At 36.9% G+C, this 18,495-nt stretch overlaps 1 protein-coding gene and 1 non-coding gene across 2 annotated transcripts in view; both read left to right on the top strand.

Annotated features, from left to right (window-relative positions):
- Positions 1 to 18,495, top strand: part of LOC126161522 (rho GTPase-activating protein conundrum) — a 230,595-nt gene that overhangs the window by 190,129 nt on the left and 21,971 nt on the right. The window contains exons 5-11 of the mRNA XM_049917432.1: positions 411 to 556; positions 2,461 to 2,659; positions 6,220 to 6,430; positions 10,226 to 10,376; positions 10,632 to 10,726; positions 15,374 to 15,623; positions 17,493 to 17,679. Of these exons, the coding sequence (XP_049773389.1) occupies positions 411 to 556; positions 2,461 to 2,659; positions 6,220 to 6,430; positions 10,226 to 10,376; positions 10,632 to 10,726; positions 15,374 to 15,623; positions 17,493 to 17,679 (1,239 nt within the window). The remainder of the gene's footprint in view (positions 1 to 410; positions 557 to 2,460; positions 2,660 to 6,219; positions 6,431 to 10,225; positions 10,377 to 10,631; positions 10,727 to 15,373; positions 15,624 to 17,492; positions 17,680 to 18,495) is intronic.
- Positions 3,006 to 3,080, top strand: Trnas-cga (transfer RNA serine (anticodon CGA)). The gene has a single exon. It is a non-coding gene; the product is annotated as a tRNA-Ser (tRNA).

Here is an 18,495-nt window from a genome sequence, read left to right as displayed (position 1 = left end):
ATTTTCACTTGATGAACTGTAGTATTATTTTCAATTAGTCACATATTTTGTAAAACCAGCACATTGAAAATATCACCTTTCATAATGAATCTGTTGTAAGTGGGGGGGGAAAGCTTAGTTAAGTTTTTTAAATATACGATCACCTACCACAAGGCAAAGATGAAAAAGTGATCATAGCTCTTAAGGTGTGAATTTTGGAGCCCATGTGCAGTGACATTTTTGTCTTGTTTCAGTCCATACTACCACCTCTCAAATTATGGAATACTTTTTCTTTAACACCCTCTACTACCATTACTAAAGTGCAGTGAGAGGACAAGGGTCAAACCAATTTTGAAAGTCCAAATTATCTTGAGGATGCAAATATTTTAAGGATAAAAAAATACTGAGCTGACACTTCTGTTTTTCTACAGCTATGGAGCCTCTCCACCATTACGCAACCATCACAAGGATATGGTGCACCGGCAGCCAAGTACACCGTTTTCAGGCTCTAGCCTCGACATCTTCAGTCACCCAGGAGCTTGGCGAGGCAGTAAAGGCTCACTTGCCTCAGACAATGGTTAGTTGCCTGTTTTATTAATCTGTTGTTGCAAATTGATAAACCAACTTGAGAAAAAATTACTCCCTTTTGTTTGATAACATACAATTGATAACATATTTTTCTTTAGTTTAAGATGCTTGTCTATTGTGTCGATAAATGCTTCTAAACGGTAGGGAAATGTTATTTGGAAGGAAATGGACATATTACTGAATGTGCAACGAGATACAAAAGTATACCACTTAGTTATGCTATTAATCTGGTAAACTGTGGGTGAAAGCAGTCTGGAGGTGATGCAATACTGGTATCATTCTTGTTGACAACCAGAGCCAAACACAGCTCTGTATATATTATGGATTCATTGATCGAAAAGCCACACTACACCTAAAACTGATTCTTTATAGTCATGTTACAAACGAAACTAATCCAGTGAATGAGTTTTACCCTCAAGAATATATATCCCCCACTTGTTGGGACCTCATTCAGACATATTCTGTAAATACTTTTCACATGAGAAATACTTATAATTTATGCAGTCTTGAAAATACATTTACAGATAATTTATTTAATTGCTAAATTCTTCTAGAACTATTACAGAATTTCTTTATTCAACTGTGACACAGGAGACTTTTAATGAGTAGCAACAGCTGTGGCAAGTCATTTATGTTCAGGAGGAGTGAATTTTTATTGCCATATAACACATCCTTATTTAACACATTGACTGCTACGTGGCAACTGCCAGCCACAGAAGATGGCTCTGCTGTGCCGTTGTTGGTCTTGTGGCAGTAAACGTATTAAAAGTCTGAAAAGCCATACTGGCAAAGTACTGTCACTGGTATCATTTGATGAATATGTTATTAACTAAATAAAGAAATATCATACTGTTATTGTCACTATTTGAAGTGTTAATCGCCTGTTCTATGATTCACATGATAAGTCTAAGGTTCTTAGTCTGTAAAAAATAAAACTTATTTAATTTACTGTTATTGATTTTAGGCCATTGATGATCTTGAATGGTGGCACACATGTCTTGTACTCCAAATTAGGGCACACAGTGTTTAGCATACAGGACTCCTGGCTAACCAGATTTAGGCTTTCTCTTGTTTAATCATTTAAGAGAAATGTCAGAATGATTTTCTTTGAAAATTACATGAATGATTTTCACACACCTCTTTATTCATTCTGAGCTTGTGTTTCACCTCTAATAATCCTAATCATTGTTGGGATGTTAAACCATAAGTTTCCTTCTTTCATTCTATTTTTGTGGAAATTGCATAATAGAGAAATAGTATGTAATTTATACAAAAAAAGTATATCTCCATCTGAAGATGAGCTCATGCCTGAACCTAGTAATTTAGGTTCATATTAACTTTAAAAAGGTTTTTTTTCTTTCTAATCATTACAATTAAGGTCTCAGTCTTTTGTGTACATAGTTAATACATTAAGTACTTCATGTTGCATTGAAATGTTTCTTCAAGAACATCTAAGTATGTAGACTGATGCTGGATTTAGAAATAAATAGTGTCTAAAGGGACAAAATGTACTAAATACAAGAATGAAGCTTGCTGGTGATTTTGCAAGAACTGGAAATGCATCACAGTATGGTTATATAACATAATCACAAAACATAACTGGTCAGCTATTCGTTTACGACTCTATTCATCATCATTATTTAGACTTTCTGTGAGATTCATAAATTGTTTTAGTGAGGTAATGGGTTGGTACTTACGACAAGACTCTGGTTAATTCGTTCACATTTTTTGCCCATTGAGCTAGTAAAACAGTTGTAGCAATCATAACCAAAATTTAATTGCATAACTATTTCTCTAAGAATCAATTGAAATACATTACTTTATTTTATTTTATTATTTTTATTTTCTTCATTACTATTCATTGTTTTGATATTTCTCTACATCAATTTTCAGAAGGAATAAAGATGCTGAATTACCAAATGATTGGTACAATGCACTTACCTCGGCCAAGAGAAAGGATCCGTAGTGGTAGTGATCCAACTGTACCTGATGACCACAATAATAATATCGACAGCAATAACAGGCATTATTTGTCTCCAAACAAACTGAAGGGGAATGGCTACATACCAGTAGCTGACAGAATTAAGACCAAGTAAGTTTCATGTAGAGAGAGATTCATGAATTATGATGATAAAAAATTCCCTTATGTGTTGAAGTTGAATGTATCCTACAAAAACCTTGCAGACTTGTGGGTATAGTGTCTATTCAAAAAATTCCAGAACATTCATAATTTTGCACCAATGATCAGTTGGAGCAAAATGCAGTTAGCATCTCTGCACATGCCTGTGTTTTATGTGTAACTGCCAGAAGTTTCATTGCTGTACATCTGTTATTGTTCAGTGCTATACTGAGAAGAACGTACTGAGCTTCTGCAAAGTTTGGAAGGTAGGAGATGAGGTACTGGCAGAAGTAAAGCTGTGAGGACAGGGCGTGAGTCATGCTTGGGTAGCTCAGTTGGTAGAGCACTTGCCCGCGAAAGGCAAAGGTCCCGAGTTCGAGTCTCGGCCCGGCACACAGTTTTAATCTGCCAGGAAGTAGAAGTGTCCCACAGTTTGCAAATTGTGGGATGGCAGAGTTAGAGGAGCAACGCGTCTGCATTAAATTTTGCGTGAAACTCAAGAAAACCTTTACAGCGACACACAAAATGATGCAGGAAGCCTATGGTGATGAGTGAAACATTCTGAGAAAGCAGAAAAAATTATTTCTTAAAGGGCAGTTTATCATTCTGTGTTTCCACTACAGATTAGTCTTCTTCGTGCACCAAGAGATTAATTGTCATTGACAATATTGGATGACAGCTCCAGGTGGAAAATGTGAAGGAAAGTACAGAGCATCACTTGTGCAATGGAAAAGGAAGAAAAGGAAACCACGCAGTCAGGCCCTGAAGACCATGTGAATCGAACCTGAGTCCATCATATGAGGGTCTTTCGTGTTGACTGCTCAGCTGTGGAGGCAGACTCTAATGCAATGAGTGATCTTTTTATCCATTATGAAACCAACTAAATGAAACATGAAAGCAGCAAAGAATCTAAATTGTGATTGGGAAAAAAGTGAGTTGGAACAGTGTTTGACCCTAAATTACATAAGGATAATTTTATACCACTAACTTACAAGGCATGATGTTTAAAAAGCCAAGTGGAGATTGCTGTGAGGAACAATATTTTACACAAGTTTACTGGGATGTCATTCAATTCCTGTCCTCAAAAATTGCACAGTGCAACATAATCTCTTTACTACACACAGCAGAATATTCCAATCTCACTTGGGACAGATAGGTTGTACATTATCAGTTTTTGCAGCATGCAATAAATTGCACAGAAGTATAACTAGATACTGCAGTGTGATCAGAGTGAAAAGAGGTGGCCAACAATTAGGCTTGAGCCCCTTTTCAAACATGTCACCAAGGTTACAGGGTCAAGAAACTACATGACAATTATGATATTTAATTGTACTGTCAATTTGTCTTGTATAATTTATATTTAGTTTTCCAAATCAATTTACAATGTATCAGATAAATATTAGTGGAGTGTCATTGTTCTATAGTTTAATGTGTGAACAGCTCACTAGAAAAACAAATACAGTATGCACAAATATGTGTCTGTGGATGGCTATCTCTCTCTCTCTCTCTCTCTCTCTCTCTCTCTCTCTCTCTCTCTCTTTTCTTTTTTCCTTCACACCTCAGAAGGATCATTTCTGTAAATTTATTGGTATCATCCTCATTAGAAAATCAGTGCCTTCATTTTTACAGTAACTACTGCTTTTAATAAATATGTTTCCACATTGAAAGTAGAATATTAATAGTAAAATCTAGCTTTCTGCAGATGATGCAGTTTTCTAAATGAAGTAATATTTGAAATAAGATGCATAAATATTGTCAGATCTTGATAAGATTTCGAAGTGGTGCAGAGATTGGCAACTTGCTTTAAATGTTCATAAATGTAAAATTTTGCACTTCACAAAATAAAAGAAACATAGTATCCTATGACTGTATCATTGATTCACTTTTGGAATCAGCCAACTCATGCAAATACCTAGGTATAACACTTTGAAGTGATACGAAATGGAATGATTACATAGGTTCAGTTGTAGGTAAAGCAGGTGGTCGACTTCCAGTTTATTGATAGAATACTGGGGAAATGCAATCAATCTACAAAGGAGATTGCTTACAATTCCCAAATATGACCGGTTCTAGAATATTGCTCAAGTTTGTGGGACCCATACCGGGCAGGCCTAACAGGTATTAGACATATAGAGAGAAGGGCAGTGCGAGAGATCACAGGTTTTTCAATCCATGGGAGAGTGTCACAGAGATACTGAAGGAACTGAACTGGAGGACTCTTGAAGATAGACGTAAACGAACCCAAGAAAGTTTATTAACAAAGTTTCAAGAATTGGCTTTAAATGATTACTCTAGGAACTTACTACAACCCCCTACATATTGCTCAAGTAGGGATCATGAAGATAAGATCAGAATAATTACTGCATGCACAGAGGCATTCAGAAAATCATTCTTCCTGTGCTCCATATGCCAATGGAACAGGAAGAAACCCTAATAACTGTTTCAATGGGATGAACCCTCTGCCGTTCACCTCATCGTGGTTTGCACTTGCGGATGTAGATGTAGACACAGATGTAGATTTACTTCTGTTTCAGTGTACAGTAGAATATGATATTAATCATAAGTGTCTCCTCATTATTATATCGATATATCCACACAATGTTGAAACAAAATTACAGTTGAGAAGATTAAATGTGAACTGATACTCCTGACGTATTGTATCATTTGACTTATACATTTCCTGTATGAAAGTTTTGCTACAGAGAATAATAGGTTTGATTTTGAACTAGCCGGCTGCAGTGGCCGAGCGGTTCTAGGAGCTTCAGTCCGGAACCACGTGACTGCTATGGTTGCAGGTTCGAATCCTGCCTCAGGCATGGATGTGTATGTGATGTCCTTAGGTTAGTTGGGTTTAAGTAGTTCTAAGTTCTAGGGGATTGATGACCCCAGATGTCAAGTCCTATAGTGTTCAGAGCCATTTGAGCCACTTTTTGATTTTGAACTAGTAAGGATGAATCCAAGAACTAAACTGACATTTCCCTGTTTGAGATTAATGTCCTTTGATAAGGTAGGTAAAGTTCTGCATTCCGGCCCTAGATAGACCAATCAGCCCGACTGGACTCCATGTCATTCTCTGTCAATGGCATCATTGTGTGCAATGTGGAGGTGCATGTGGCCACTCTCCCCATAATTGTCGGGTTTCTTGACCTTGGAACAATTACTAAACAGTCAAGTAGCTTCTCAGTTGGCCTCACAAGGCTGAGTGCACCTTGTACCAGTCCTCCCACCATGGAAAAAATCCATGGCTGTATCAGGAACCTGGGTCTCCTGCAAGTCAGTCAGCCATGCAGACCAATCAGCTATGGATGCAGACTAATGCATCTTAATCAATTCTAAAATTTTCTTTAATGTCTTGATTTTAGTGTGTGTATAGCTGTGTAATTAGTAAATTAATTGAGTGGCATTGTGACGCAGGAGAAGAGTAATTAAGGACTAATAGCCATGGCCTGTGTACTGCTAATGTACAACAGCTTGCAAACATTTTGAATGTTGCCTTCGTTTTCATGTATTAAGGAAATATTTCTTGTACACAGAAATGGTCATGTATCTGTCGCAAGAAGTCACAGTAATCTATATAATATAGATACAACTAGTGAGAATGAACTGCGAATGTCTAACCAAAGAAATCATGTAAAAGGACACATTAGAAGATCTGGGTCTATTGGACAACTTGGTTTTGAAGAAATCTGTCTTCAGAGCCAAAGTAAAAGACAACAGTATCCTAATGGATTGCCAAAAGGCAAGGTAAGTGTTATAATTTTCTGCATATATATATATAAAAAGTTTATTTATATGACCACATAGTTTTTGGAATGAAATGTTATGCTACATGGATTTGTAACTGTAAATAACTTTATGTGATATAAAACTATTTCTTATTGTGTTATTTGAAGTTTTTGTCTCGGAGTTCATTCTTTTTCAGTACTGAAGCTATGTATAATGTTATTCAACTATTCCTCAGTTGCCTTTTCTAAATAACGGTTAAAAATTGTTTATCTAGTTCACTCCAGAGTAAAAATTTACAAAGCTCCAGGGCTTGATGGAATCCCTATCAGCTTAACTATAATCTGTTGTAAATCCCTCAAACAAAAAATTGTGCCCAGTTGCTGCAAGAAAGCACAGATCACACCCATAGAAGTGATCCACAGAACTACTATCCAGTATCCATGACAATGTTTTGTTCCAGAATCTTAGAAAATACTCTGAGCTCAAACATAATGAGGTATATTGAACAGAATAACTTCCTCCATGCCAACCAACATGGATTCCAAAAACAACGGTCATGTGAAACCCAATACTCACTTTTCTCACATGACTGAAAGCCTTGGGTCCAAGTAGTCCGGTAGGTGTAGTTAATTTCCAAAAAGTACTTGACTCAGTACCACATCTGCCTTTATTATCAAAAGTAAAATGGATGGAGAGCCATAGACAGATGCAGAAGTAGCTTTGAGTGTAGCGTAGGGAAGTGTGTTGGGACCCTTCCCTTCATGTTGCATACTAATGATGTTTGGGTAATATTAATAGTAACCTCAAACTTTTTGCAAGTGCTTCAATTATCTGTAATGAATTAGTGTCTGAAAGAAGCTGCATCAACGTTCAGTCAGATCTTGATAAGATTTCAAGGTGGTGCAAAGATTAACAACTTGCTTTAAATGTTCAAAAATGTAAATTGTGCACTTCACAAAACAAAAAGACGTAGTATCCTATGACTATAGTATCAGTGATTCACAATTGCAATCAAGCAACTCCTACAAGTATGTGGGTGTAACACTTTGTAGGGACATGAAATGGAATGGTTACATAGACTCAGCCATGGACAAAGAAAGTGGCAGACTTTGGTTCATTGGTAGTATACTTGTGAAATGCTGTCTGTCTACCCTCCCAGAATATTGCTCAAGTGTGTGGGGCACATACCAGACAAGAGTAAGAGGGGTATTGAGTGTATACAGAGATGGGTAGTGCAAATGGTCACATGTTTGATTGACCTATGGCAGCATGTTGCAGAGATGCTGAAGAAACTGTACTGGCAGACTCTTGAAGAGAGATGTAAACTGTCCCAAGAAAACCTACTTAGAAAGTTTCAAGAACTGGCTTTAAATGATGATTCTAGGAATATACTACAACCCCTTATGTATCACTGCTGTAGAGATAATGAGGGCAAGATTAGATTAATTACAGCATGCATGGGGTCATTTAAATAACCATTCTTCCTGCACATCATACATGAATGGAATTGGGAAAAAACCCTTATAACTGGTACAATGGGATGTACTCTCTGCTAGGCACTTCACAGTTTTTGCAGAGTATAGATGTAGATGTAGGTAGTTGCCATTAACTTCCCTGTGACCATTAATAGTAAAGAACTGATCAATAAAGCTTGGTAGAAGGCATAAAATATTAATAGAAATTATAGTGCTAGTAATTGATGAAATTACGTCCATAACTCAGCTTGGAAGCAGAGAAAAGCATGAGAGAAATGCAAATGAGACACCAGAAGATTCAAAAATCACTCCAAAATTAATTTCTCAGAGCCTGAGATAAAAATTAAATGACTTACCAGTTCTTTACAGAAAATAAGTAGCCACCAAAGCAAACTTGTTAACCAATTTCATATGCATGTGAAATCAGTTTGAGAATGTTTTTCAGAGGACCATTTCATATTCATAAACTTACTCATAAAGATTCCCAGTGACTGGAGACATGAAAATCATTGCATTTATATATTACTACATCACTTTAATGTTGTTGTTGTTGTTGTTGTTTTGTGGTCTTCAGTCCAGAGACTGGTTTGATGCAGCTCTCCTTGCTACTCTATCCTGTGCAAGCTTCTTCATCTCCCAGTACCTACTGCAACCTACATCCTTCTGAATCTGCTTAGTGTATTCATCTCTTGCTCTCCCTCTAAGATTTTTACCCTCCATGCTGCCCTCCAATGCTAAATTGGTAATCCCTTGATGCCTCAGAACATGTCCTACCTACTGATCCCTTCTTCCAGTCAAGTTGTGCCACAAATGTCTCTTCTCCGCAATTCTGTTCAATACCTCCTCGTTAGCATTTCGGCATTCTTCTGTAGCACCACATTTCAAAAGCTTCTATTCTCTTCTTGTCTAAACTATTTATTGTCCACATTTCACTTCCATACATGGGTACACTCCATACAAATACTTTCAGAAGCGACATTTAAATCAATACTTGATGGTAACAAATTTCTCATTTTCAGAAACACTTTCCTTGCCATTGCCAGTCTACATTTTATATCCTCTCTACTTCGACCATCATCAGTTATTTTGCTCCCCAAATAGCAAAACTCATCTACTACTTTAAGTATCTCATTTCCTAATCTGATTCCCTCAGCATCACCCGATTTAATTCGACTACATTCCATTATCCTCATTTTGCTTTTGTTGATGTACATCTTATATCCTCCTTTCAAGACACTGTCCATTCTGTTCAACTGCTCTTCCAGATCCTTTGCTGTCTCTGACAGAATTTCAGTGTCATTGGCAAACCTCATAATTTTTTATTTCTTCTCCATCGATTTTAATTCCTACTCTGAATTTTTCTTTTGTTTCCTTTACTGCTTGCTCAGAATACAGATCGAATAACATCGGGGATAGGCTAAAACCCTGTCTCACTCCCTTCCCAACCACTGCTTCCCTTTCATGCCCCTTACCTCTTTTAACTGCCATCTGCCATTTAGTTTCTGTATAAATTGTAAATAGCCTCGCGCTCCCTGTATTTTACCGCTGCCACCCTCAGAATTTGAAAGAGAGTATTCCAGTCAACACTGTCAAAAGCTTTCTCTAAGTCTACAAATGCTAGAAATGTAGGTTTGCCTTTCCTAAATCTATCTTCTAAGATAAGTCGTAGGGTCAGTATTGCCTCACGTGTTTAATAGATACTTTAATTAAGTATTAATTTTTGTACGGGCTCCTGGAGTTGATTCTTTATGTAAAGATATTAACTGTAGCCAAAGGATATTTGTCTGACTTAGTTAAATTTTAAATTGGCTTGTATCTGAGGTATCAAGTAAAATTAAATAAATAAAAGTGAAATAGTTTAGTATTTTTTCATGTCTGAAAATCATTTCAAAAGATTTCATGATACACATTTTAGGATATATTATACTTATAACAACCTGGAGTGAGACTACAATGCCAGAATTAGAATCAAAAAATCAGAATCATTATTTTATTATCTCATTACATATACACATAAATCAAATCAAAGTGCAAGAGATTCATCACTACAAGTAATATAACCGAAATACACACTATGTATCAGAAAAAAATCTAAAATTAATCTTAATGTTCAACCATCAGTACAAAGTTGTTACATTACTCTTCAAAGAACTCTTTAACATCATTTAAAAATTCAGTGACCGAATAACAACATTTTTTCACAGGGATGAGATGTATGTAAAGTGTTCATACTTAATATGCAACTTGGGTTCATATTCAACAGTATTTTGAACTAAAATATTATACCATACCATATTGCCAATAGTACTTAATTAATATGTATTTCTTTTTTATCCAGGTTCCAGCAGGTCGTACGTGGATAGAGTTTCTTGGTGAAGATGACATGCTCAGGCTTCGCCCTCTCTTGTTGCTGGAAGTAACGGCACTTCTTGATGCTTACAATATTACATTTACTAAAAGGAAAACTCCAAAAAAGAAGAGAAAAGAAGGTAATATGACCTTTATTTACATAGAATGTAAGTAATTTAGAAGCAAAGATAACATGATTCATGCTCCAGTTCAAAATGGATTTGCCTGAAAAACAGCAATGTTTTCAGTCTTGTTTATGTGGCTGTTGATGACTCAGTACCTGCATTATACTGTGAGTTGTTACCTTTACTCCTAACTTATTTACTTTATTTATGCTGGTAGCCTATGAAATGTGCCTTTGTGTAATTCTTAATGAGTATATTTCCTTTTTTCAGAAGGAAATGTATTTGGAGTTTCATTAGCAGCACTGCTAGAAAAAGATCATCAAATCATTGGAGAGGATTGTAAAGTGCCTCTTATTTTCCAGAAGGTAAAAAGTGTAAACATTATTTTCCATTATTAAGATATTTTGGTGAAAGAATCACATTTTGGACAAAAGAACAAATTAAAAGTTGAAAATAAAGTTAGTTTTTTGGAGATCTGTAAAAAAAGTACTACAATAAGGAAATCATAGATACCAAGGTCTAGGATAGATTTCTCAGAATAAAAGTGTGACAGAAAGCATCATCTTTACTCATTGCATCTTACAGAGTTCTGAGTGGCTGCTCATACCCTTGTCATCAAGCAAATTTGATACATTTTATTTCCCTCCACTTTTTAAATAATATTTCATGAAGTATCAGGACTGTCGCTGGAAAGTACAATATACATTGAAGTGCCAAAGAAACTGGTACAGGCATGCGAATTCAAATATAGAAATACGGAAACAGGCAGAATATGGCGTTGCAGTTGGCTACACCTATATAAGACAACAAGTGTCTGGTGCAGTCATTAGATCGATTACTGCTGCTACAATGACAGCTGATCAAGATGTAAGTGAGTTTGAACATGGAGTCATAGTCAGCACACGAGCAATGGGACGCAGCATCTCCGAGGTAGTGATGAAGTGGGGATTTTCCCGTATGACCATCTCATGAGTGTGCCATGAATATCAAGAATCTAGTAAAACATCAAATCTCCAACATCGCTGTGGCCAGAAAAAGATCCTGCAAGAACGAGACCAACAATGACTGAAGAGAATCATACAGTGTGACAGAAATGCAATCCTTCTACAGATTGCTACAGATTTCAATGCTGGGCCATCAACAACTGTCATTGTGTGAACCATTCAATCAAACATCATCGATATGGGCTTTTGGAGTCAAAGGCCCACTTGTGTATCCATGATGACTGCACGACACAAAGCTCCACATCTTGCCTGGGCCCGTCAACACCAACATTGGACTGTTGATGACTGGAACCATGTTGCCTAGTCGGGCAAGTCTCATCTCAAATTGTATCAAGCAGATGGGCATGTATGGGTACGAAGACAACTTCGTGAATCCTTGGAAACTGCTTGTCAACAGGTGACTGTTAAGGCAGGTGGAGGCATGTGCTGTGCAGTGATGGGACTCCTGATAGGTCTAGGTATGACTCTGACAGGTGACACGTATGTAAGCATCCTGTCTGATCACCTGCATCTATTCATGCCTGTTGTGCATTCCGACAAACTTGGGCAACTCCAGCAGGACAATGCGATGCTCCACATGTCCAGAAATGCTTCAGAGTGGCTCCAGAAAAACTCTTCTGAGTTTAAACATTTCTGTTGGCCACCAGATTCCCCAAACATGAACATTATTGTGCATGTCTGAGATGCATTGCAACGTGCTGTTCAGAAGAGATCTCCACCTCCTCGTACTCTTATGGATTTGTGGACAGCCCAGCAGGATTCATCGTGTCAGTTACCTCCAGTACTACTTCAGACATTAGTCAAGTCCATGCCATATCGTGTTGCGGCACTTCTGCATGCTCGTGGTGGCCCTACACGATATTAGGCAGGTGTACCAGTTTCTTTGGCTCTTTAGTGTATGTTTGGTTATGGATGTGCCTATGTACTGGTCCTGAGACTTTGACAGTCCACCCTTGGCAAATTTGAGAAAAGACAGCCACTCACTGACAGCTGACTGATTTGTGGTGCAGTCTTAGCTTTTGAACTACTGCTCTTTCTCTATGGCATACATACACTAGTAACAAGACAACATTGCATTTTCACTTATGGACTTGAAAAAATAACATTTCAAATATTGATAAAAATCAAAAGATCTTTCACACAGCCAGCTAGAGATATCATCTGTGCACACTGCAGAAACCAGAAATTTACCCAGCAAACAAGGAGCTGAATAAGTTGCTGAATGTGAATTCAGTATATACAGTATAATTGGATAGATACAAAAAATCTGCTCACTAAGGAGCAGTAGAAGAAAACACATGTAAAAGTTGTGGAAATGTGCAGGCTTTTGAAGCCAGTGACTCCTTCTTCTGGCAGAAGTGTTGAAGGGAAAGGAAGAGGGATGAAGAAAAATGACTGGCAAGGATCAAGAAATGGGGAGAGTTATTGGTACGTCACCCAGAACAGTGGGTAAAGGGAGGTTTACCACACAGGATGGGAAGGATTACAGTGTATATGAGGGTGTGCTGAAAAGTAATGCATCCTAATTTTTTACATGAAAACTCTTAAAGCTTTTTACATGAAACACATGTTATTAATGTTCTACATCTTTATTCTTCATGTCTACGAATTTGCAGCCCTCTGCTGCTAGATTGCTCCAAACTGTAGTGTGTAACATGGCGATGTGTAATGTAGCAATGCTGGTGTGTGGGAAATAGCGAGCTATAATCAAGTTTCGAATTCAAAGAGTTTGTCCACACATTGAGCATCCTCTCCTTCAGCATGACAATACCAGACTGCACACAAATTCTGTGACACCTGCAACAACCTGATGTCTTGGGTTCACTGTTGTCAATTACCGTCCATACTGTCCTGAATTGCCCCCATCTGATTTTCTTCTGTTTCCAAAACTTAAAGAATACCTTCGAGGACATCACTTCAACAGTGATGAAGCAGTACAAGATGAGGTGAGGTTGTGGCTCTGTCAGCAAAGTCAAACATTCGACAGTGACAGTATCAGCAAACTGGTCTCTTGTAGGGAGGAGAAATGTGTTGATTGCCGAGGTGACTATGTTGAGAAACAAGCATGTAGACATGAAGAATAAATATGTAGACAGTTAATAGTGTTTATTTTCTTTAAAGAGCATTAAGAGTTTTCACAAAAACAAAAGAATCAGAGGCATTACTTTTCAGCATGGAATTGTACAATGGCCTCCTGTTGTGGAAATCTGGTGGTATGCTGGTCCTGCTGCTGACACTTGAAACACTTGACTGACTGTGATGTAAACAAACCAACTATTAAAGAGGAAGTGCCCTATTGAAGACCTTGACCAACTCTGCTTCAGTATTTTACTGTTTGATTCTATTGTATAAAATGTAGCAGAATATCTTTTAAGTTAGAGAACAACTGGGTATGAACATTTTACTATCACATTATTTCACAATATTAAATGTATTTTACATGACATCTCAATTTGAAGTTTTTATCCCTTTTTTTTATTTTTAGATCTGTAAATAGTCATTTCAAACTCTTGAAACTGATCATCTGTAAAGATAATTGTGATTGTGTAAGAAAATAAAAACATTTTAATTATACTAGTATCCACAGCTATTTCCAGATGATAAAAATAATGTGGAACTTGCAAAATCCATACACAATGCCACCAGCCCAAAATATGAGAGACCCACCTGCCCTCACAGGACAACATTCATGTGCTGTATACTTGTATCTGGCCACCTCGCTCTACAACGATCATCAGTCAACAGACAAATCCTGCAATTGTCAGTGAAGGGGACATTATATTGATCTATGTTCTGTTCAATATGTTCCCTTGCCGACTTTTGTGCACAGTTAAGGAGGGGGTTTGTACTGTTCTTTACAATGGACATCTAGAGACCAAATTGATCGTGTAGAGATGGTTGAATACAGCCTAGATTGATACATTTCTCGACTGCCAGATTAGTAGTCTTCATCCACAATAGAATTGTGATTGCAACAAAGTATTAGTTCAGTACTCTTTCAGCGGTTATTTGTACTTCAGATAACAACATGACAGCACTATTGATGAATTTTACATGTATAAGATACATGCTCATAGTAGGCTTCACGATCTCACTCATTTGCATATTTTTCCTCATCCACAGCAAGACAAACATTATTCTGATGCATTCATCACTGTTATTTACATTCAACAGTTAATATGAAATATAACAACCAGTAACAAAAAATCAGTTGAAAGACCGTCTCTTTAGATTGTCAAGTAAAGAAATTGAGAATGTGTACTGTTCTCTTACAGATGTAATGTTGATTTGATAAAATTTATGTTGTGTGCCAAATTGCATGTTTTAGTCTGGTGATGGTCTGAAGTAAAATCAGTGCTGAATTTTCAATACATACTAGTGTACAGGCATATTAAAACAAAAAGTGTACTGGCACAGTAAAACAAAAAAAACTAACCAAACATTCTGTTGCCTGCTGCTGTTAGTGTAAACATTAGCCATGAATTTGTACAAGAAAAGAGTAATGTGAACCTTGAGTTGTGCTTATTACATCCAATATAATGTGGTCATGTGCATGTCCTACCTGTATTTGCAAAGTAAAATAAAACTCATTAGACTCAGCAACATTTGTAGGAGGTAGGAATTATGTTGTTGTTGTTGTTGTGGTCTTCATTTTGAAGACTGGTTTGATGCAGCTCTCCATGCTAGTCTATCATATTTAAGTCTGTTCATCTATCCATAACTACTAAGGCCTACATTCCTTTGAAACTGCTTGGTGTAGGCAAACTTTGGCGTCTCTCGGAAATTTTTAGTCCCTATACTCCCCTTCATTACTAATCTGACTATATCATATCCATTGATGCCTGAGGATGTGTCCTATCAAGTGATCTCTTCTTTTAGTCAAGTTGTGCCATAAATTTCTTTTCTCCCCTGTTTGACTCAGTACCTCCTCATTAGTTACCTGGTCTATGACTGCAACAAAATTACAAATGACAGTAGGACTGATGTAGATTCTTGTAATGTGTGCAGCTGCTGGCACAACTGGAAAGGAGAGGACTGCGAGAAGAAGGACTACTTCGTGTACCTGGTTTACAGCAGCGAGTGGATGCGCTATTGGCTGGCCTTGAAGCAGAGTTCTACCGACAGCCTGAAGCTGCCGAAGCACGCATTTCTGGTGCTGGTCCACACGAGCTTGCTGCAGTTCTCAAAAAGCTCTTGAGAGAATTACCTCAGCCCTTGCTTACTGCAGAGCTTACAGACATGTTCTACCAAGTGCATGGTTAGTACAGTATTGGGACACCATAATAATGATAATTATGTGCCACTATTCATTCAATGAACTGACCTGACAAATGGGCATAGCAACAGGCTTTTTAATTTTTCCAGCAGTGTTCCATCAAAAAAAATGTGTGTGTTCCTGTTGTAAAGTGACACTATTTATCTAAAGTGACAAGTTAATTATTGATGCATATAAAATTTCAGTTCTTAAGTAGTGCTAAATCTTGAAAACAGAAAACAAAAAACTATTTCACGTATCACTTTCCTTTTGTCAGTTACCACAGTTGTACAAAATTTGTGAAATGACAACATTACCCATCCCCAACAATAAATATCATTTATTTTTTTAATATTGGCCAGTTTTGGCTGCTGTGTCATTTTCAAGCAGTAGATGTAAAGGACATACTGTAATCACATACAACTTTGTTAAAGGAAAGGAAAAAAAAGATAAGAAAATTACAAGAAGTGACAGGTATGCCCGTAAACAGAATCAATCAAAGTTACTTGATGTGCATGAATGCAAGCCACCAAACTATCCAGCCACCAGGATATGGGCAACAAACATAAAACCTTTGACAAATAGTCTTACATACATGCAACATAAAAACAGTTTAAAATAGTAGTCAAAACAAAAACACTATCCAGTGCAAATCACCTGTCAGGTTATAAACTGTCATAGCACTGGTAATTGTCTAACATTTTTTTCTAGCGTGCTAGACATGCTGGGTATCTAAAACTCTAGCAATAAATTGGAAAGAGATTACAGCATCAGTTGCAGTTTAATTTTTTTGACACTGTGACCAATTTCTGCTATTCTTATGACAACTCCTCTTGCTTGGCCAGCGAAGGATGGTGTTCTTCAGCTACAACAGAATTCCCTTCATATAACTGCTCCTTTCCTATTTAAACATTGCTGCTTCACTGGTGCTGCAATTTTTTCCTATTGATTGTTTAACAAATAATAACACTGGTAACTGAGTGCACATTAAGGCATTGTTCATGTGCATCTCAACCAAATGTCTGCTGCTACAAAGGTAGGAAATGATAGTGCAAAGAGCATCTCATTACTGTTGATGTACACAAAGAAGTTCGTTAAGTGTCTATAATACAAGCAAGCAGCATGAACTGTCACAGTAGGTTCTATGACAGCTTATTTAATGACAGTGGACTTGCACTGGGTAGTTTTCTCATTTCAGCTACTATTTTTAAAGTGTTATTTAATCTACTGTATACAAAACTATTGTCACAAGTTTTATGTCAATCTGACATATGATGGTGGCAGGACAGCTTGTGCACATGTACATCAAGCTAGTTTTAGTGATTCAACGATATAAATCTGTGGTTTGCTCCACAAATTTCAGAGCATTGGCCAAACAGTAATTCAGGTTGATTTATTGTAAATGTTCCTTGATTTATTCGACCAGGTGTGGCATTACCTGTCGCTTCCTGTAATTTTTTAAAATTATTTACTTACTTCCTTGTTCCTTTATCAATGCCGTACCTAATTACAGTTAAGAATTACGGGAAATGTTACCACAGTTTTAATCAAGTGAAACTTATACTTCTTTGCTTTGACTTTCCTGACTCAGTACTCTGATTAGAGAAAATGAAGTTTCCTAATTCTAGTAAATTTTAATTGGAGAAGACTGCAAATCATTCTTATACACTGCTACTTCTATCTTCTTTTTGCACTTTCAACTCTTGTTTCACCTGTTGCCCCAAGTAAAAGAAAGATCAATGGCAAAACTGTCTTATGTGTGTCTTTTTTGGTCATATTGTAATTTTTGTTGTTTAAGAGAATATGCCTTCTTTCTCTGTCTTACTGTAAATGACATAATTAATTCCATATTTCTGTCTTACATTTGTGCAGCACTGCCTACAAGTGAGTTGAGACAACGAGCTCTCAATCTGCTGGTGCTTCTGTTACCTTCTGAGTGTCGCTATACTCTACGAGCCCTCTTCAGCTTCTTACTGCAGATTATACACCACCAGTCAGAGAACAAAATGACCTTGCACAATGTTGCTATGATAATTGCCCCTTCATTGTTTCATCCAAGGTAAGATAACAGAACATGTCATATAATTCAATATCTTTAAGTGTCTGCAGTGTTGTTTGGGTGTGTAAAAGGAAAAGCTTAAACCAATGTGGGGCACATGAATTACACAGGCCAACAATTTTTTTTTTAAAACTTTGTTTACTTTGATAGCTGATCTTTATAGATTTTTATGAGCTGAATCCAAACTAGCCTTAGGTTTTTTGTATCATCCATAGTTTTTGAGCAATATGCTTTGTTTACATAGTATAAAAATCTTATGCTATACAGTAATTGGGGAAATTAATGAAATGCATTTTTTAGAAAAAAGCATGGTTTGTATTTACAGTAAGCTACTTAAAACAATGATATGTGTTAATAGAGGTTTCACTTGTCAGCTGGAATTCGTTTATATTTTCTTTCTCTTTTTTCATTGAAGCTTCTTGTGTAGCTTTTTCTATGATGAGTCGCTTGCTGAACTTCTTGGTAAAGTGACCAACAGTAGTCCCCCATCATGTTGGTGTTCCAGCAGACTTGGTAGCATTTTTCCATCACATGAATGTCCTGGTGAAACCTCTCTCCTTGCTCCTCACTAACATCTCCCATATTGTCCGGGAAGTAATCAAGGTGACTGTTTAAAAAGTGAACTTTCAGGCTCATTAAACATCCTTAAGTTTTAGACTTCTTTAACATTGTAGCTATAATAGAAACATATTCTGGGTCTTTTTCATGTCCTAAGAGCTTTGTAATGACTAGCTTGAATGATACCCATGCTTCTTTCTCGTTTAAGGTCATTGGAGATTCAAAGTTAACATCAATCATCAATTTTCTAATGCCAGG

Source organism: Schistocerca cancellata, chromosome 2 (assembly GCF_023864275.1).
Source record: "Schistocerca cancellata isolate TAMUIC-IGC-003103 chromosome 2, iqSchCanc2.1, whole genome shotgun sequence".
Lineage (NCBI taxonomy): Eukaryota > Metazoa > Arthropoda > Insecta > Orthoptera > Acrididae > Schistocerca > Schistocerca cancellata.
Note: the sequence above shows the minus strand (reverse complement) of the source record. Positions and strands in the feature narration are given on the sequence as shown.